The 20,419-nt window shown below is 45.2% G+C and overlaps 6 protein-coding genes across 9 annotated transcripts; 2 read left to right on the forward strand and 4 right to left on the reverse strand.

The window, feature by feature from the left end:
- Window positions 1–47: 47 nt before the first annotated feature.
- Window positions 48–4,559, forward strand: LOC6609434 (hydroxymethylglutaryl-CoA synthase 1). Of its 2 annotated transcripts, none has more exons than XM_002034083.2 (2): window positions 48–170; window positions 2,762–4,559. In XM_002034083.2, exon 2 carries the CDS (start codon window positions 2,795–2,797, stop codon window positions 4,190–4,192), a length of 1,398 nt encoding a protein of 465 aa, XP_002034119.1. In that variant the 5' UTR covers window positions 48–170; window positions 2,762–2,794; the 3' UTR covers window positions 4,193–4,559. The 2 variants fall into 2 exon arrangements, with proteins under 2 accessions (XP_002034119.1, XP_032571644.1); XM_032715753.1 differs by lacking the exon at window positions 48–170 and adding an exon at window positions 1,583–1,714.
- A 3-nt stretch (window positions 4,560–4,562) lies between these two features.
- LOC6609435 (alpha-N-acetylgalactosaminidase) lies at window positions 4,563–7,447 on the reverse strand. 2 transcript variants are annotated; one of them, XM_032715754.1, is made up of 8 exons: window positions 7,316–7,447; window positions 6,394–6,623; window positions 6,305–6,334; window positions 6,037–6,084; window positions 5,791–5,968; window positions 5,158–5,729; window positions 4,795–5,096; window positions 4,610–4,735 (listed from the first exon to the last, which is right to left on the reverse strand). In XM_032715754.1, the coding sequence occupies exons 2-8, from the start codon at window positions 6,483–6,485 to the stop codon at window positions 4,704–4,706; spliced, it is 1,254 nt and encodes a 417-aa protein (XP_032571645.1). In that variant the 5' UTR covers window positions 6,486–6,623; window positions 7,316–7,447; the 3' UTR covers window positions 4,610–4,703. The 2 variants fall into 2 exon arrangements, with proteins under 2 accessions (XP_002034120.1, XP_032571645.1); XM_002034084.2 differs by lacking the exon at window positions 7,316–7,447 and having other exon boundaries at window positions 4,563–4,735; window positions 6,394–6,825.
- Window positions 7,448–7,800: 353 nt separating this feature from the next.
- On the forward strand, window positions 7,801–9,123 carry LOC6609436 (nuclear pore glycoprotein p62). Its single transcript, XM_002034085.2, has one exon. The coding sequence runs from the start codon at window positions 7,883–7,885 to the stop codon at window positions 9,062–9,064; it is 1,182 nt and encodes a 393-aa protein (XP_002034121.1). The 5' UTR covers window positions 7,801–7,882; the 3' UTR covers window positions 9,065–9,123.
- Window positions 9,109–10,782, reverse strand: LOC6609437 (U3 small nucleolar RNA-associated protein 18 homolog). The gene has a single exon (XM_002034086.2). The coding sequence runs from the start codon at window positions 10,692–10,694 to the stop codon at window positions 9,174–9,176; it is 1,521 nt and encodes a 506-aa protein (XP_002034122.1). The 5' UTR covers window positions 10,695–10,782; the 3' UTR covers window positions 9,109–9,173.
- Window positions 10,783–10,958: 176 nt separating this feature from the next.
- LOC6609438 (zinc finger protein 646) lies at window positions 10,959–12,115 on the reverse strand. The gene is made up of 2 exons (XM_002034087.2): window positions 12,078–12,115; window positions 10,959–11,883 (listed from the first exon to the last, which is right to left on the reverse strand). Exons 1-2 carry the CDS (start codon window positions 12,079–12,081, stop codon window positions 11,003–11,005), a joined length of 885 nt encoding a protein of 294 aa, XP_002034123.2. The 5' UTR covers window positions 12,082–12,115; the 3' UTR covers window positions 10,959–11,002.
- Window positions 12,116–17,550: 5,435 nt separating this feature from the next.
- LOC6609439 (testisin) lies at window positions 17,551–18,600 on the reverse strand. Of its 2 annotated transcripts, XM_002034088.2 has the most exons (4): window positions 18,367–18,599; window positions 18,252–18,297; window positions 18,028–18,182; window positions 17,551–17,964 (listed from the first exon to the last, which is right to left on the reverse strand). In XM_002034088.2, the coding sequence occupies exons 1-4, from the start codon at window positions 18,566–18,568 to the stop codon at window positions 17,576–17,578; spliced, it is 792 nt and encodes a 263-aa protein (XP_002034124.1). In that variant the 5' UTR covers window positions 18,569–18,599; the 3' UTR covers window positions 17,551–17,575. The 2 variants fall into 2 exon arrangements, with proteins under 2 accessions (XP_002034124.1, XP_032571248.1); XM_032715357.1 differs by having other exon boundaries at window positions 18,252–18,600.
- Between the last annotated feature and the right edge of the window lie 1,819 nt (window positions 18,601–20,419).

Consider the following 20,419-nt stretch of genomic DNA (forward strand, 5'->3'; position numbering starts at 1 on the left):
GTGTTGCTTAGCCAGCGAGCCAAACAGCTGACTCCGCCAGCAGCTGTTCCAGAGCCGCGCGCTCTCCAACACTGCCTGCGGCTAAGGTGCCGCAGTTTCATTGCTTACTTTTATTCCAGATTAGTTTAGTTTTAAACATATCGCCCGCCCTGGACCATTGATATTAGCAAGTAAGTTAATTGCGAGTGCGAGTACTGTTCGTGTTGCGCTGGATAAGGGCTGTGGGCGTGGCAGGTGGTCAGCTTGGACGCTGATGTAACCAGAAGTCGGAGGAACATAATATGTGTGCAACTAGGATTGGTTATTGTAAATCGAGAAAAGCTGTTTCACAGTGTTTTTCCAGCCGTGTGTAATAGTGTAGATCTGGAAATTATCAACTTCCAGTGATATGTTTCGCCCCATAGACCAGTTTCATAATCCTGACCCCTAAACTATGCTTATCTCCCGGCTCTCAAATACACGTGTATTTCTGTCGGGCGCATCCCGACCTTTGACCTCCTCCTCCCCCACCTCCACACCCTCCTGCAGCCGAAAAAAAAAGAATGACTCAAGAGTAAACAATTAGCCAAGTGCGCAGCAGTTCCAGGAAATGTTTATTCAAAGATTTCCCATTACCGAAGTGCTAAAAATAAGAGCACAAAACCACAACAGTGCCCCTTACTCATCCCCTCGATGGCTCCTTTTCCGCATAAACAGTGCATCCATTTCCATACTTAAATCCACGGGCTGCTTAGGAACACCGGGTGGGCTTTATTCCACGCAGGCACTCGAGGAATTAATGACTTAAATGGCTCAAATTGCTTGAAATTAGAGTTTCATGACTTTAGATAATGATTCATACTCTTGCACAATAGGACAAAATATTCTCTTATTTGTTAATTTTGCTTACTTTAACTAAACGGTATTAATTAACTTAACTACCACTCAAGTAATATCACAATTACTTCTTGTTATGAACTTATTTTAAGTGATTTCTATGGAATATTTTATCAATTACCAATTGGGTTTATGTGCTTTGGAATCACGTTTGAAGATAGTGTTCGCAAAAGATGATAATCCAATTTAGGTTATACCAGTAAGAAAATTAGTAGATTTTAATTATAAATATAATTCTGTTGTTAATTCCTAAAGGCATGCCTTAAGTAATGAATCGAGAAAAGCTAGTGGAAGTCACTTCCCAGCTTTTGTCACTGAAATGGAAATAGTGTCCCATCCATTCGGTGGCATTTTTAAGGAAGCCGCTTTGTTCCGGCCTTATCAGCGATGGTCAGTCAGCCTTTGATCTTTACCCCATCGCAACAGGCCATCCATGTGCATATCTACATATATAGTCCGGCGGCTTCTTAGCCCCCGACGATTGTGTTTCGTGCTCGCTGGCCGTATCTGTGCGATAAATATTTCCCGTAATTATGCACGATCGCTATTTGTTCGCCGAGCGCTTTCAGCAATTGGCATTGACTTACAGCGCCTATTCCCCCGAAGTTCTTGCCTCTGTGTTTGCTCGGTGGCTAGGTGGCTTCTCCACTGCCAATTCCGTCGTCATGGTCATATTCATATGCCAGTGCAGCGCCTCGAGTGCCGTCAGTCCGCGGAGAGATCCGATCGAGTGAGCTTCGCGCTACCCAGCCTTTTTTCCACAAATCCACTAAGTTCCGGGCCGAAAAGTGAAAACCTATAGTCAATAGGCCAGTAGTCGCAGGTGCTAAACGTAACGGTAAACATGTCAACCGCTTTTCGGGTTTGGGCCACACTCGCACCTCTTATCGGTTATACAATATGGACGCGTGTGATTGAGGGAGAGTGGTGGTTGGTGCTTGGTGCTTGGTGCTTGGTGGGCATGACCCACTTATGGGTGAAGACGCTCCCAGGCTGTCCCACAATGCTCCACCGAGCAAAATTCCATTCTATTTCGATTGAAAAACATAATAGTTTTATAATAGTAATAGATTATAATTTTGCTTTAATTAGAATTTGCGGCTAACTGAAATTAAAATGTGTGAAAATTTAGAAGTTTCAAGGGAAGCGGTTTTGAAAAACGAGTTATTGTGCTAAAGTAATAATTATTAAGATGTTTCTCTTGAAGGAAACATATTTTGTAGCTTGTTCTCCGACAACAGAAGTTTAATAGAAATGATTATCTATTGTAAAATCTATATATTTCATCATAAATTCTCTGCGTGTAGCCGCAGCATCCACGCCCCTGTCCCTTTGGCTCTTTAGGCTTGTCTTGTTGGCTTACATTTATTGCGATGCGTGTGTTTTGGCTTACTTCACAGCGGTTTAGTGTTCTCTTTTGTGGAGCTCGCCTGAGCGGGGGAAACTTTCTCCGCTCCGGCGGCTCTCTCTCTCTCTCTCTGCTCAGTTTCTCAGCCAGGGAAATCAGTTGGCCCCCAAGACGGGGGCCTCTGGCTGGCAGACTTTGATGACTTCTTCAGCCGCAGCCAAAGTCACTGGCTTACACACGTCCAACGCAGCTCGAGCGTGCAACAGGTTGTCTCTGCCTCGTACAATTTGTAAGCATTATAAATACGCCGTGATTGCGCGGGGAGAAAGTTTCCCAATGCCAATTGGCAGTGGAATTCGGGCCACATCGAGAACTCTGCTTAAATTAAATTAAACAAGGCCTTAGCTTCAACTTACTGCAGCAATTTCGAAACGCAAATAGTGATTGTTATAGTTGTTAATAACAAAGATATTGAATTAAATATTTAATCTCATACCAAAGCTTCCACTAAAAGTATCCCGATTGTCTCTCTTACAGAGCTCAGGATTAAATAGATAACCGGATACAATCATGGCATCCCACTGGCCCGAGAACGTTGGCATACGCGCCATCGAGATTCTCTTCCCCTCCCAGTACGTGGACCAGACGGAGCTGGAGACCTTCGATGGTGCCTCCGCGGGCAAGTACACAATTGGCCTGGGCCAGGCCAAGATGGGCTTCTGCTCGGACCGCGAGGATGTTAACTCTCTCTGCCTGACGGTTGTGAGTCGCCTGCTGGAGCGACACCATGTGAACCACTCGGAGATCGGACGACTGGAGGTGGGTACCGAGACCATTGTGGACAAGTCCAAGTCGGTGAAGTCCGTGCTGATGCAGCTGTTCGCCGAGAGCGGAAACACGGACATCGAGGGCATCGACACCACAAACGCCTGTTACGGCGGCACGGCGGCGCTCTTCAATGCCGTCAACTGGGTGGAATCTTCCAGCTGGGACGGCCGCCTGGCTTTGGCCGTTTGTGCTGATATCGCCGTGTACGCCAAGGGTGCAGCGCGCCCAACTGGCGGTGCGGGTGCTGTGGCTATGCTGGTGGGTCCAAATGCGCCGCTTATCCTCGATCGTGGACTACGCGCCACGCACATGGAGCACGCCTACGACTTTTACAAGCCGGACCTCAGCTCCGAATATCCCACGGTAGATGGAAAGCTCTCTATTCAGTGCTACCTTTCTGCTCTGGACACCTGCTACAGGCTGTATCGCAAGAAGTTCGACCAGCAGCAGAAGGATAGTTCCAAGCAGCCGGCCAGCCTGAGCACCTTCGATGCTATCCTATTCCACACACCCTTTTGCAAGTTGGTGCAAAAATCTGTGGGTCGCCTGAGCTTCAACGATTTCCTGCTGAGCAGTGAGGAGGAGCGAACAAAGCAGTTTCCCGAATTGGAACGCTTCAATACCGCCACCCTGGAGAGCACCTACTTCGATCGCGATGTGGAGAAGGCCTTCATGACGCAGTCCGCCGACATCTTTGCTAGCAAGACCAAGAAATCGCTGCTGCTGGCCAACCAAGTGGGCAATATGTACACCCCCTCGGTGTACTCCGGCTTGGTGTCTCTGTTGATTGGCGGACCAGCCAATGAGCTGGTCGGAAAGCGCATTGGTTTGTTCTCCTACGGATCCGGACTGGCTGCTTCCATGTACTCGATAAGCGTGACCCAGGATGCGGCTGCTTTCGAAAAGTTTGTCTCGAAGCTGGAATACGTGCAGCCATTGCTGAATTCACGGGAGAAGGTTGCGCCCGAGCAGTTCTCCGCGTTGATGGAGGTGCGGGAGAAGAACAACCATGCGGCGCCCTACACGCCTACGGGCAGCATCTCTGCACTGTTTCCCGGTACCTACTATCTGAAGGATGTGGATGCGCTGCATCGACGCACCTACGAGCGCACGCCGACCATCAGCAATGGGGTGCACTAACCCCGGGCTATGGTTCCTTCGGTTTGGTTTCGGTTTCGCCTACAACTTGACAATAACTCTAACTCTCTCGACCAAACCCATGTAAGCTGTAGCTGTAGATGGTATCTATTTATAACTGGTGTGATCCCAATGGATCGCATTCCTTTTGCTCTTATCCGGGTCCTTGTCGCGTATATACTACTACACTTCTTATTTATACAAGCTTGCGAATTAACTCTTTCATCCAATCAGACCTTATTTATATAATGGAACAAGTCTTAACTAGCGTCGGTACTGCAATCTATGCCTATAATTGTACAATACTTATACCTGTGTGTAATGCACACAATCAATTGTTTAACAAACAATAAAAATCAACAAAGTCGAACTCTTCTGTGATTACCTGTTATTTATTGTCGGGATTAACTTATTACACAGATCATCGATGCAACGTCCTTGGACAATGTGGAAATAGTGTGTATATAAGAGCATATTCGATTTAATGGCAGCGGCTGATTTGCATATCTTGGGCTTACAACGCTGTAAACTTGTAGAAAGTTACGCCTGGGGGTGGGGAAAATTAAGTAAGTCAGGGCTAGATAAGGTTTTGCAACGGATTTTACCATTGGGATTGACGCGTGTGATGAACTGACTCTCCGACTGGAAGATGCCCAACTTGTTGCTGACATCGTATAGATCCTGCACACTATAACCATTTGGATTCGTCAGTCCGAACTCCTTGACCGTGAAGGGGATCCTGTAGGGAGCGCCATCATCTCGGCGACTGACGAAGGCGACGGCATAGGAGTGATGTCCACTCCTGGTTACTGGCGTAATGGGACGTTTCCAGACTTCGATTTGGTTGCGGGACAAAACACGACGGCCCTGGATTCCCAGCTCATCCTGGTCCACAGCAATAACCGCACTGCAATGAGCAATAGTTTACCAATGAGTCTAAAAAGATAAGATATCGAAGCTGAACCAACCGATTCTGCAGTATAGCCTTGATCTCGGGACGAACTGCAGCCAGATCATTGGACATAATTAGAGGTGCCGCCATAATGGCCCAAATGGCCATCTGCAGCTTGCTTTGATCGTAACTCAAGCCGTAGTTTCCCAACAGCAGCATATCGGGATCGTTCCAGTGTCCTGGTCCGCCATGCGGCTGAATCCTGTCCTGATTCTTAGCAAAGTAGTCCATGATCTGCATGAGGGACTCGAGCGAGTCTTCGATGTCGTCCCAGTTGCGCCACATATTACAGTGCTGCTTGAGTGACTCATAGTCGGGCATTTCTCCTGCATCCTCCTGATACGCGGGCCAACTGCAGGAGTACACCATCGGACGACCAGTTTCATTGAGCAGGCGTCCGAACTCCGGATAGCCCGTGGCCATGTCGCTGATATTCGCATAGCAGCCGTCCAGCTTCACGTAGTCCACGTCCCAATCCGCAAAGGTCTGGGCGTCCAGCTTCATGTGCTTGATCACTCCGGGATAGCCAGCGCAGGTGTTGGTGCCGTAATCCTGGTACAAGCCAAACTTCAGACCCTGGTAGTGGATCTGCAAGTCATTTGTGTTAGTATGGCAGCCTGGAGGGCTAGAGTTATATATTATAAATTACATGATCGGATAAAGCATTTAGGCCGTTGGGAAAGCGCTTTCTGTCCGGAACCAGCTTCTGGGTATCGTTGTCGCGATTCTTCTCCAGCCAGCAGTCATCTATGATGACGTACTCGTAGCCAGCATCCGCATATCCTTCAGAAACCAGAAGATCCGCATGTCTTCGGAATAGTTTTTCACTGAAACAGGTGAAATGAACAAGGAGTAATGGAACACTTAAGGAGCTAAGTTGGGTTTGGGTATTTACCTGATGCACTCATCCGGATACAGTTTACAGTCGGTAATGCAACGGAAGCTGTAAGTAAAACACGTGTAATGAAAAATTCAAAGAAACTATAAATAGACTATATTTATATTAGTGAGTGAAATTGAGTAAACTAATGCGTTAGTGCAGGTCGCGTGTAAAAGTTCATGCCAAGGCCTAATTTTTACTTTAATTTCATTTTAAATGTTAGACGTAATGATAATTCTTTATGATCTAATCTAGTTGAGAGATGCTGATAAAGATTACTCACCGTTCCCAGGACATCCAGCCCATAGGTGGCCTAAAATCGATACAATTTCAATTAAGTGGCCAAGAATCCAATCAAAATTTAATACTCACTTTAGTGCCAGGCCATTATCGAGGCCCATGGATAATTGCAGAACCTGCAGCAGGAGAATCCCGCCCAGAAAGACGCCCCACGTTCCGTACATGGCGAGCTAGTGGCACCGACTGAATCCTGGCCTTTGGGCACCCAGGGAATTTATATTCTCCAGCGGGCGGCACTCCAGATAACTCTGTTTGCGCGGGGCACCTGAGGAGCTGGAGGAAGGGGAATGGCACCTGAAGAGCTGGCAGAAGGTTAGTGGCTAATTGCTATTGCAGCGGAGCACTCCCATCGACTGATTGGTGTTCGCCGGGTGGCGCAAACAGCGGGCTTTCTCGATTGCAGGAGGAGCCGGAGCCCCTTATCACGCCAAGTTCACAGCGATCACAGGGAGCAAACAGCGAAAATCGAGGAGAGACCGAGAATAGTGGCTTCTGATTCTGATATGCTTTTGTTGTTCAATTCTGCTGCTGTTTGCCAGCTACACTGGCCTACAAAGTTAAGGAAATATTTGGGAGCCTAGTAGACTGGAGTGATGGGAAATACTAACATAATATTAGAACTATGGTCTTTTGATTAAGAAATTTCGAACTGGTTTTTAAAAATAATTTAAAATTTCTGTTTTTAAGGATCAGATCTTAGATCTTATAAAAATCGTATAAAGAATTTAATTTAAAACAAAAAAACGAAGGTTAAAGACGAGCTGTAATTGTTGTACGGCAAGTCGTTTGTACCTTAGGTACTTTTTCTACTTTTGTGGCTGGCGCAGCTCTGAAGAGAACCTACACAGGTACGCAGAACGAACCTTCTGATAGGAAGAACACATGTGTTTAGCTGATTTAGCAAAATGCAATTACTGAACTGAGTGCCGCTGCACTTTGGGCTTGTAATTGAATTCTTTTGACCCAAATGTTACCTTATCGCCTTTCCACTTACAGATAGCAAAATATGACTAATTAAAGCCGGTGTTTCGTTATTGATTTTGTCCTCAACTTGTTTGTACGTTTGACTCCGTTTTCTTTCTGATTTGATTTTCATTAGTTTTCTTATTTAAGTTGCACGCAATGAATTTTCCATGTACGACTAAAACTGGAGCTAAAACATAGCTCACGACCAGTGTTGTTTGTCGATTTCCCAAGTTAGCTGATCGCTGGTTAAAAAAAACGGACACAGACTTAAATATATTTTAAAAGTGTAAAAGGTAATTGAAAACGTTAGAATAACAGAAATGTTTTGGTTTCTAGCATGTTTTAGTTTAAATGTATCGCTGACTCAGCAAAGAACTTCACTTGTATTCCCATTTCAAAGAATTTTAAAATTTAATTTTGCCGCCCAATCTTTAAACTACAAATAGTTTGGCTTGAAAATAGCTAACTTGATCTCAAATTTAGTTGATTTCCAACACCGACAACATTGCAGAACTCCAAGGAAGGGTCACACTAGTTGATTTTGGCGTGTTATTTTCGTTTGATTGAAATTATATTTTTTGTCTTAAGTTAAAGCATGGCATTCCAGTTGCCAACAACAACCGCCGCCCCGACCGGAGGCGCATCATCGTCGTTTTCGTTCGGCCTCAGCACAGGAACACCAGCCGCAGCACCAGCTGCAGGAGCAGCAACCACGGTTCCCGCCACAAAAACCACATTTTCGTTCGGAACACCGGCAACTGCTGCTTGTATCGGTGGCGGAGATGCAGACAACGCCAAGGCGCAGGCTCCACCGGCCTTTGGATTTGGCCTGGCATCCGGCACTGCTTCAGCTCCCCTCACGCTGGGCACTCAAGCCGCAAATCCAGCTTCCACCACTTCTGCGACCGCGACTGGAACCTCTGCTGCTCCTGCCGCCTTCGGAGGCTTTACGGCTCAGCCAGCGGCATCTGTGGTGCCAACTATAGCAACCAGTGCACCGAACACCGCAGCTACCACAACTGGATTGCTGGGCGGGTCTGGATTGGGAGCTCCTAAGACCACTGCCGCTGCGCCCACAACTCTGACTGCAGCTCCGGCGGCCATAGCGCCGACGCAAGGAGCTGCACCGGCCCCAACTTTAAGTACTGGCGGTGCTTTTGCCAATCTCACTACCGAGACCAAGACCACAGACTCATCGGCCGTTTCCGCGGCATCCCAATTGTCCTACCACCAACTGGAGGAGCATATCAACAAGTGGACTCTGGAGTTCGAGGAACAGGAAAAGGTATTCACCGAACAGGCCACTCAGATCAACGCCTGGGACAAACTGCTCATCAGCAATAACCAGAAGATCGTCGAGCTTAACGATGCCGTCAAAAAAGTGAAAACCGATCAGCAAGTGCTGGACCAGGAGCTGGAGTTTATAGCCACGCAGCAAAAAGAGCTTGAGGACAGCCTGGGACCGCTTGAGAAGGAATTCGTTAATCTCCCGAGAGTGGACATGGAACGCAGCCAAACCTACCTGATGGTGGAGAATCTGGACACGCAACTGAAGCAGATGTCCGAGGACCTAAAGGAGATCATAGACAACTTGAACGAGGCCAACAAGGGCCAGGACACCACAGATCCCATCATACAGATCGGAAAAATCCTTAATGCCCATATGAATTCGTTGCAGTGGATCGAATCGCAGTCGACGAACATCAGCAAGAAGCTGGAAGACATTGGCAAGATTCAAGACTCCCAGAAACGCGATATTTTCCGAGCTCCTTTCTAAAAATAAGTCCCTTTAAATTGTTAACTTAAATAAAGATGGTTCTATTGTAACGACATAAAGAGTAATGATTTTATATAAGAATTTATTGTAAACATCATATCGCCTTCAATTAATAACCCTTGAAGTATTTAAGCCTAAAGAGCGGCACCTGTTTGCCCCTAGTGGCAAAGGCCAGGAAGCTGCTGTGCGGCGAAAAGGCCATGGAGGTCACAAAGCCAACATTCTCGTTCTGTGCCGGGAAATTGGAGTACACAGTAGCGCTGGGGAAATGGCCCAGCTTAAAAGCATTTGGCGCCTCACTGGAGCACATAGCCAGCAGTTCAGATGAGTGATTGAACTGTAGATCCGTGATGGCAGTCCGCAGGTTCATGAAGCGCTTCTCGGGTTGTGGGGCCTTGGAGGCGAAAACGCTCTCGTAGTCGTAGATGTTGACCACGCCCTCTTGAGTGCCGGTGGCCAGTAGGCGTTGGTTGGGAGACAGTTGAATGGACTCTCCATGTATACAGCCGTCGTCCATGAAGGTGTGCTCGATGAGGTTCTGGCGCAGGTTTAGCACGGTGACATTGCAAGTGGAACCGCAGACGAGGATCCTCTTGGAGTCACCAGACCAAGTGAATCCCTTCACTTTGCCCTCCTGCTTAAAGCTGTGCAGCAGCTCATTTGTTTTGGCCGTGAGCAGGTGAATGGCTCCATACTTGCCAGCAGTGACGATATATTTGCCACATGGAGACACCTCAAAGCGGTGCATAAACGACATTGCACCCGGCACCTTCAGCTTGGATTCCTTGGCCTCCAGCAAGTCGTAGGAGTAGTAGTATGGTTTCACGGAACCGAAGAACGCCCTTGTGCCGCATGGAGCAATCCTCGAGCAGGCCAGCGGGAACTTCTTGAAGCGCATATTGTGTAACTTCTCGTTCTTTTGCCCGTCCACAGCGTAGATGGTGGCTAGGCCGTCCATGCCCGCCACTAGAGCAGCAGTACTGGTTGGATGAAACTGAATGCTGGTGGTATTACCCTCGGAATATGTGGCCCTGTTGAGGTCTTTGACCCGTTTAAAATTCAGAGTCTTCTGGGGCAGATCACTGTTCCGGGCTTTGCGATCGATGAAGCCAACCGTCCGCAGCAGTTCTTCGTCGGAGGATTCGTCCTCGTCGTCCTCGTTTTTGACCTTCTTCTCGGCCCACTTGGGTTGGTTGAGCGTGCGCTGGAATCGCGCCGTAAGGTACTCCTTGTACGATTTATCCTTTCGCAGGTGATTCAGTGGACCCGTGTGCTTCGTGGCCTTCTTGACATCGCCCACCTGCAGGTCCTCGTCATCGGAATCCGACCAGGCGGCTTTTCGCTTGTCGCCTGCCTTTGCCTGGCCGGGATTTCCCTCCTGCTCATCCTCGTCATGGTTCGGTAACTTGTGTCCCACGGACTTGGCTAGATTGGTGAGCAGTCGCTGCCTGTCGCCGAAGAGCACCTTTTCCATGGGCACCTCCACATAGTTCAGCTCTTTGGCCTGCGAGGCCTTTGGGATATAGCGTTCCCTTTTGATATTTTTCGGTTTCTCTTTCTCCTGCTGGCCGTAGAGAGCCTTTAGACTCTGCAGCTCCTCAAATCCATCGCTGGACTCGTCTGAACTCATCGTGTTCGCTGGAAATGCACTAAAATTCGTTTATTTACGAACTTTTCTGTAGACTGCAAAAAAATTTACACGTGCAGCTGGGTGGGAAATCGATTAACGCTTTAAATCAAAAATACCACGCCACGGTGGAATTATCGATAAGTGTGACCACATCGAAAGTAAATCGGAATAGATATCGGTGGGACGGGCGCCATAATTTGAAAATTATTAAAAATATTATATTTTAAAAATATATTTATTTAGTTTAAAATTAAAATGTGCAAATGTGTATAATCAATTATTAAAACTTTGTATAAATTCTCTGTAGGTTAACTGGCTTCGTTGATTTCAATCTCACGCTTTCTTTTGGATTTATCCGGCATCTGGCAAATCTTCAGATGACGGTGAAGGAAACCCTCATATTTGTACTTTTTCCCACAACGATCACAGCTTAACTGGGCCCTTCTCTTCCCAAAGATCTTTTTCTCCTCCTCCTGGGCCTTCAGCCTTACGACACATGCGTCGCACCCGTATCGGCGGGTCACTTGGCCAGGCTTAAAGCTGGCCTCGAATTCCGTGCGACAGAAAATGCAAGTGAAGGTCTTGGTGATGGTGTACGTCCCTTCGTCGGACTCATCCGTGGACTCGGACGGTATTAGATGGCTCTCCAAATGGGTGCGATACTCCAGATCCGTCTCGAACTCGACATTGCAGGCTGCACAGGTGCGATTCAATGATGGAATTCCATGCAGGAGCCTGTGGCTGACCAGGGCATCCACCGATGAGAAGGTTTTCTTGCAAATGCTGCACGGCTGCTGGGACACGTCCGGCGCATCCTTCATCATGCGTGCCCAGCGTCTTTTGCAGGCCATCAGATGGACCTTGTAGGGACCGGCCGTGCGAATCGCAATAGAGCAAAACGGACAGTGGAAGAGTTGCGTGTTGTCCACCGGGAAAACATTCTTTTTTATTCTCGGCTGCAAACAGGGCGCTACGTACACCTTGGTAACAATACCATTATCCTCCTGAATCGACAGTAGAGTAGCTTGTTCCAGCTCCTCGATCCAGTCGCCAGCACTTGTCATAATCCTTTGTGAGCTCTTGTGTTCCGACAGTAAGAAGCGTACGAAGAAAGTGAGAAAGTCGCCGGTCATTGTCATTGAAAGGTAGAAAGTAATACTCGATACCCGATATTCGGAAACTGTCAGGGCTGGAAAAGAAGGAAAGCGTATACGCGATAAGTATGCCTCAAAAATGTGAACTTTTTGAATTTGTCCAGGCAATGAAAATCGAATCCATCGCTTTTTTCCGAAAAAAGTAAAAGTTTTATTTGGTTTACCATATATGAGGTGGTAATATACTTAGCCATCATTTCGTGTAACCAATTAAGCAAACAATCTTCACCCATTTTTACTGTCTAAAGCAGAAAGTTTCATCCATTCTATAAATCCTGTTTAATTTAATTTTTAAACAGCTTGCTGTATAAATGAAGTCAGCTTCAAAGTATAAATTATATTTTATGGACAATATTGAAGGCTCCTCCATGATTTTGTCAGTGTTCAGAATTATTTCTAAGGAAGATTGCTATAGTTCAATTGCAAGTCTGGGCATAATGAGATCTATACTCGTAAAACTGATTGTTTAGTTTGGCGATGGGTTCGTCTTTGAACTTTGAATTCTAAAATGCAGGAACATGTCTTTCGAGTGCCCCTAATCCCCGCCCAACTTCTGGCATTGTGGTAAGCTCCGGATCCCTGCTTTATGACACGCGTAATGCGAGTCAAAATATGCAATTAAACAAAAACTTCTTGACTGGAAAAATATTTGCATAACTTGGGCAAACAAATGTCGGAGCACGTCGTTCTCGTCACCAGTCGACAATGTCGAGTTGTTGTTGAACTTGTCATTACACACGCACAACCAGGGGAGCACCAGTCTCATCCATCCACCCACTAACCACCCAACCACCCACTAATTTACCCATCCACTGGGGGTGGTGCTCTCGCCAAAGTGTGGATTAATAGCTGGGGTGGTGCTGCTGCTGCCAGAAATCAGCGCTCGTAAAATTTACGTAAAATTCATTAAGCGCAACAAAAGACGCTGGCTACGAGGACGAAAAGGGGGCAGGGGCAGGTGGGATGGGAAAAAAGGGGGGCGGCTGCAATCGCTTAGAGACAAAGCCCTGCATAGTTGATAAGACGCGTCCTTCGCGGGGGGTGGGAGTTGGTTGTTGGAGCAGTGGGTGTTTAGTTGGGTGCTTGGATAGCGGGGTAGCCGGGTGACGGCTTGGCATTTGTGGTGCCCTCGAGTGTCTCCTGGCAAGTCAAGCGTCAAGCCGCACGGAGAGCAACCAATTTTTGTCATTTCAAAGGGTCCAGCATTATTGTTGCGCCATCCAGGCGGCGATACACTAGCAAATAATTTTCTATAAATATTAAACATCCTTATTATTATTAATTTTAAGCAGCGGGAAGTTGGGTTGTTGGTATTTCCTCAAAAGATTGCGAAATTAAAATATTTAACAAGTACGCACTATTCTTGAATGTATTATATGCTTTTCAAGGCCTTTAAGATATTATATTCAGTACTAAATTAATTTAAAGTAAACTATATTAAATAAGAATATCTTTCATTTTAAGAGCTGTTGACTTGAGATTAAGTGACCATGGTATCCTTATATCTTTCTATAAATCCTTTAAGAAGAATCATTTTTTATTGTTTTACAGTGCCTTAAGTAATAATAGTAAATCAAGTTCCAAGGATTGAAGTTCGTCTAAGAATCGCTGCATTTTCTAGGAGTGTTCCCCGCCCATTCACCACCCACTTCCAATATCCTCGAGTTCCTGTGCAGCGAGGCGCTGCGATTCAGCGCTCCTTAAGTGGCCCGACATTGTGGCAGATCCTTTGCAGTCGCACTCCCCGACCGAACTCCCCGCCATGACAGATTCCCCCATTCCCCCGCCCAGCATCCCGCATAACGCATCCTGCGCTGCGACTCCTGCCGACTGACAGATTAGCGTGTTGACATTAAGTTTGTCCTTTGGCAGTGTAGGCTAACATATGGCCTTTAGTTGGCTTTAAGTATCGGGCGCATTTAGCTCCAGCTCCAGCTCCAGCTGCACATGCAAATGCTGATGGAGCCACGCATTACAGCATGTTGCGGTCGCTCCTGGTGGGCGTGGCGCCTGGCCACCCGCCCCCGTGCTCCAAGTTCTCCTCTCCCACTATGTGCTATCTTTCGAATCCCGGATGATGGCTCCTGTGGCATGTAATGAGTTTTCCATTGCCCCGCACACGGTGCATCAGGTAACCCGTACCTACATCACCGCTGATTTGTGCGGTTGATAATTGGGCGCGAGGTAATGTTGGTAATTAACGTCTTTCTGTCCACCGATATCGGCATATTGACGGCCATTGTCAAGGGCGCGTTTTATTTGCAGGACGAAATCCTGTCCAACGCAACGTTCGTCGTTCAAACGGAATTAAGCCAAAGGGAAAATCTGGCGACAAAAAGCGTAATACTTAGTTGGCGAAACATTAGCGAACAATGCATATTGACAGTACGCGACATGGCAATAATAGCACACCATGCGATTTCGAATTGCTTTAATTGGATGTGTACATGTATGTATTTGACTGTCATTTATAGAAGTAACTATAGAACTTTTATGACATTTCTATATTAATGATTCTAGAAATAAAGTAATAAATATTATACATGATTAATTCTTATCTTTGCTGCTAAGCTTTTGACATTAAACTCTAGTATATCTCTTTTAATAAAACCTCCCATCTAAGATAAGTTTTAGTAACTTTTCCAACGCAAACTCGTGTCTGGTTGAAATGGAAATTTCGGTGAAAAACTATTGAAAGCTAGACGAAAATGGCCAGGAAAATAAAAGGCTTGCGGCCAACGCTTTCATGTCGACCATAAAAATAGCAGACGCATAAAAAATTAATAAGCGGTGGTCAGTCGACGAGGACGACGCATTGCCGTTGTTCTTGTCCTGGCATCAAAAAAAAAAACCCTTGTGTCCTGCAAACGCCCCTCAATCCTTGCCCCTTTACTCCTCCCCCCACCCACTATATTGTCCAGTGTGGCAGACATCATTAATGCATAATTCAAGCGTTTGGCAGTTTTGTGCTCGATGCTTTCAATATTCAATTTGAATGCCGCCCAAAGCGATTCCAAGCGGTTTTGTGTATGCAGCATTGTTGTCCTTTTGGCGTTGTTGTTGTTCTTGTTGTTGTTGTTATCTGCCCCATTTTGTTTTCGTCTTCGCTTTCATGCTCGCTTATTTACTTGACCGCCCCCCAATTTCCACGCCCGCTTTTCCGCTTTTCCATCAGAGGATACTACCTGCTGCATTATTCAGACGCCTCGACTCGGAATCGAACAAAATGCATGGTAAACAATTTCCATTGCAAAGGGGGGCGGGGGTCGAAGGGGGGCGGAGACAATGGCCGCTTAGTCTCGTCATCTTGCTGTTGTTTTTCCGACCGGCTTTTCCCCACTTTCCCGCCGCCATCAATCGCAGGTCTTACAGCAACTCGCAAGCAATTGGAATTTGAATTTATTTAGCTTAAAAACAAAGGAAAATAATAAGTGCTTCACAATTCACTACCTTTATTTTGTAATTGCAAGTAGCCATAAAAATACAAAGCATATTGGGAAATAAATATATTGAAAAATATTTTATATACAAATATTTTTTTAAGAAAACCAACAGTCTATAAATTTGCCATAATTATTCAATTTTATCACTAAAAGATATAAAAACCAATCGTTTCCAAATGGAATATAAATATTATCGTTAAAATAGTGAATTGAACTTAAACTGAACTTGTTCGTTCACGTCTTGAGTGTTATTTTCTTGGCCGATGCTGTGTGTCCTGCATGCGTTAGTTGTTTATTAAATATAAATGATTGTCACTTGCGGCATGTTGCTGCCGTGTCCCTTTTGAAGTAAAGCGAAATGTTGATGGCGATGATTGCTCGAATTTCATTTGCCAGGGAACATGGCTGCAGGACATCGAAGTCCTTATTGCGAATTCTTGCTTGAACTGCAATTGCTGGCGATATTACCCTTCCCCTTCACACACATGCGACCCCATGTGAGGCACTTTTCTTTTAGGCGGGCGCCGCTTTGACAAGTCATGTAATTGATATGGATACTGGCCATTTGCTCGTCATAAATGTGGATTGTCACGACGGCATCCCGTCATCGTAGTGGAGTTCCACAACTCCGCAGATCCACCGCTGTGCAATCATCGTCAATCGCCCGATATTGACCACAAAATGCCATTAAAAAATAATTACGTATTTTAATTGGCATTTAGTTGGGGCAAAAAATTAAGTGCGTTCAACATAAAATGTGATTACACCCGTTGCACATAGAAACAGGAAAAAAGAGAAGGGGAAAACCAATCGAGGGGATCAGCGAGGTGAGCAATTAACTTTCAATCGGATTGATATGCCTCATGATATGGAGTGCTACAAAATCCTAAGAGATTTTTATATACCACTGAAAAATTAATAATTAATTTTAAGCCAACTTTGTAACTTAAAAAATACAAGAAAATCATAGTAAGAATTTAGAGAGAATTTAGATGTGGGCTGTGTTTAACTTTAAGCATTTTACTTAATTTTTATGCATTTCATATCATGATTAAAAAATCTATTTAGCATAAAAAGCTATTACTGAATAGTTAATGTTAGTGGAGATTAATAACAAAGTGGTTTCATTTGCTAAGCGTTAAGGTTTTTCACCTCGTTTTTGCTTAAAAAGGGTATTGTGCAAACATTTTTTTCTTCGCTGATTACATTAATGCTTTTTTCCGAGGCTGGATGAAAATAATTTGAGCCTGCATGTGTCACCTGATGCATATCGAAGTACCTGATTGCAGTTGGCACTTAAAAATCAATTAACAGCGGCTGCGGCACAAATAATTCCAAATGGCCGAGCTTCCAAATGGACAGCTTTTCAATTGCGTTAGTGCAAAAAGACTGGTAATCGTACATTTATACCGGAAAAACTTTGCATACCTTGTATTATATACGTACATCATATACATATATATATTTATGCGACCACCTCAAATGGTGTGGCAACATGGCAACGTGGCAGGATCCGCCAGGATATTCCACCTTTCCAACAATTGCGTGCTCAACCCACCGAACCACAAATACTCCAGCACTCCACCACTCCGCCCGGAGAACAACACTAATTGCGGTATTAAAATAAACTACAATTGCAAATGGCGCATTTTATTTGAGGGCTGGACGAGGAGGAGGAGGAGGAGGAGGAGGTGAAGGTCCTTGCTGGCCACAGTCGGTGGTTATTATTTGCTGCAGTGGCTGCATTTGCATTGTTGCCATTTCCGCTGGCTGGCTGGCGCATTTTTCTATGTAATTGTGGTTCCGTAATGTGTGACAATTAAATCCAGTTCGTGGAAATCTCTTGGCCAAAAAGCTACCGAGCGAATGCCGCAAAGATTCCAGCGAAGATGGCCAAAAGCAAAAATCAGCGCCACCATGAAAAGTGACGCTCTGCTCGTAGGCCTTTCGTATGCCATAATCATATTTAAGGGTTTCCTGGAACATTCGTGCGACTGCAACCTCAATTGCAATTGCAATTGCCGTTGAACAGTTGGTTAGCTGTGGACTCGTCCGCCACTTTTCCGCCATCTGCCAACGTCCAATGTCCAATGTCCATCGTCCATTGCTACCATCGTTTCTCTGTTTGGTTGAAAACCACAAATTAAGCAGAGAAATCCTTGCCGTGCATGCGAACGATGGCGCCTGTGGAAAATTCCAACAAAATCAGCAACTTGCCCTATAGACTAAGTTACTACCCATTAAAAATAGAAATAAGACTTTCCAACTTTCAATCTAGATCTATTTAGGCCCAGTTTCTTGACAAGGTTTGGGAAAGCCAAGGGATATAGCTCGTGAGATCCAAATATGAGCTGAAGCCATCGCAATTTCCGGTAACGGAGCTAGTGACCCCAAACTGAACATATATGGTACTCTGTCCGTATTTCACAACTGACATCAATGGACTACCCGAATCTCCAAAGCAGGCGTACTGCAAGGGATTCCAGCAACATATGGAAAGACCTGGAACACCACAATATTCATTACTAACACGACGCAGGGACATTTTCTGCAGTGTAGTGGGCATCTTGTTGTGGGCCATCTGACCCCAGCCAGTTAAAATAAAGTCCTGTATGCTGTTTGCAAAGGACTGATAGCCGGAATTAAAAAAAATGCAAATTGGTCGGATAAAAGCTGTAAATTAAGTATAGATATAGATTGAGTATAGAGTATATGTATAGAAATGTAGTAAGTTACCATCGTAGACGACTTTCCGACTCAGTTTGAGCACAGCAATATCATGATTCCGAAAATCTATGTAGTTCTCATGCCGATATATTGAAACAACTCTGTAGTGTCTAGTCTGGCCATCCGTTGTCCTCGAAGAATCGTATTCACCCAATCTAACAAATCTGCAAAAAAAAAAAAAAAAAAACAATATTAGTAAACAGAAAGTTAAGGAAAGAATGTTAAGAACGTACAAGTTGTCGTTGACTTTCGTGCAATGGGCGGCGGTTAAAACAAAGCCTGAAATAAATAAAAAAGTTATAAAAAAACCATTATAAATACAATACTTAATAAGTTGCAAGTACGAACGGTGGGCAATCAGTGAGCCGCCACATGCGAAAGTGTTATCTCGTATCAAGTAAGCCATCCATGGAGTCCTTTGAGCATCCTGACCACCAATTATTCTCATTCGGTGCGATGCAATGCAATTTGAATCCAATAGCTGCGAATATCCATAAGATCCGAAGCTTAGGATTACTAAAAAAGTCAGCAGAACGACCGCAGGCGTCATCTCAATTGAAACAGCGGAGCAAAACTGAATTCACTTTGTAAGATTTATTTCAACGAAAAGTCGAATGCTCAAAAAGAGCAGTAAAAAAAAACAGAAAAGTCACTATTTCCTAAGAACTTTTATAAACAAACAGTGCGTTGATAAGGGAGGTTATTTTTAAAAATATAAACAAAAGTTGATTAAAGTGAATAATATGTTCAATTTACGTACATTAAACGAGAGCTGTAATGTTTGCTAATAATAACCCAATGAGTATTAAAATGTTATCAGACCATTAATAAGCTTATACTTTCTATTTACTCTTTATATGTCATAACTTGAAATATACTCTAGAAAAGCATTTATAAAAAGGGCATGCCCTTCAGCCTAAAAATGCATGGGTATTAAAAAAATACAAACGCAGGCGAGCGCCCACAAACATGCAACATCCCGACCGCAATGTATTACGAGGGGCGTGGCAGGTCTGGGCAGCCAGATAAATGCCCGTTGCTGCTGCTGTTGCTGCTGTTGTTCCTGCCATTGTCGTTGCCATGTTGCCACGTTGCATGCAAACAAGTGCAGCAAATACACACACACACACACACACACGTACATGCAGCGGCAACACAAAGACACGGACGCTGACACGCTGGTGCCCGCACGTCAGCGCTCGTGCGTTTATTTGCCGTTTCCGCTTCCGTCTGTCGTCGTGGCCGTCATCGCCGCTGCTTCAGAATCCGCCACTGGCCCCCAAAGAGCACCCCGCTCCATTCCATTGCGGTCAATTGCAGAGCTCAGATTGCGCGTTAATAAGTTGCTGTTGTACTGCTGTTGCAACTGCTGCTCCTGGTGCTCCTGCTTCTGTTGTCACTGCCGCAAGGACTTTGGATGTAATGCACTTGGAATTATCACGGTTTCCGTAATTTCCATAGGTCCCATTCAGCCATTTCCAGAATGGCAACATAGTCAACTAGTCAACGCAGCCCCTATCGCCATCTGCAACATGTTGCTGCTACAGAGTGGCAACTGCAACAGCAACAGCAACAGCATGAGTCGATAGCATCGGCAAAGTAGCAACACAAAGTTGTTGTCCCCGTTCGCCGGGCAACAGAGTCTCGTGTCTGGTGTCTCCTCTCGACTTGGCTTGAAGTTTTTATGTGCCCGTCCGGAAACTAATAACAGTAATGCTTAACGTTTATTGAAAAAAGGTGGCCAGGTGGGGTGTGACACTCGAACTTGGCCAGAACTATGCTTCACCGCGCACACCAACATACCATATAGTATATGACACGGCAGCAGTCGGACAGTTCATAAATATTTCCAGCAGCTCCACGGATGCAACTTTTTAGCGTCGCATTTAATGAAGCGGCCACTAGCTTGACCAATTCCCTGTCCTTATGGCCAAGGAAATCAAGAGTTTTCCGAAGCAAAAGTTTCCCTCCGACAGTCTGGCACTTTTCCTTTCGCCGCTGGAGAATAGAGGTTTCTAAGTTGTCTACAAGGAAATAATAAGATTAAGATTAAAAAAACTTTAATTAAACAGAATTTGTAGTTACTCGTACATCGTTACATTTGGAAATATTTATTATTTTTATTTTTTCATAAACTCTTCTTACATAATTTTCCTCGCAGTGCAGCGAGGAGATGTTTGTGGTCATCTGCAAATGCCGGCCATATATTATGCATGGGCTAAAAAGAAAAATGATCAACAAATGATTGACATCAGAGCTGCCTCGAAACTCCTCCAGTTCCTCCCACAATTTTCCCACTCCCCGCAGCCGAAGGGGAAGTTGCGTTTTCCGGGGCAAAACTTTGGCAAAGTGAAAAACTTGCTGTCAGCATTAGATAAGCGCCACAAGTTAATAGACTTGT

This window comes from Drosophila sechellia, chromosome 2R, assembly GCF_004382195.2.
Source record: "Drosophila sechellia strain sech25 chromosome 2R, ASM438219v1, whole genome shotgun sequence".
Classification (NCBI taxonomy): Eukaryota; Metazoa; Arthropoda; class Insecta; order Diptera; family Drosophilidae; genus Drosophila; species Drosophila sechellia.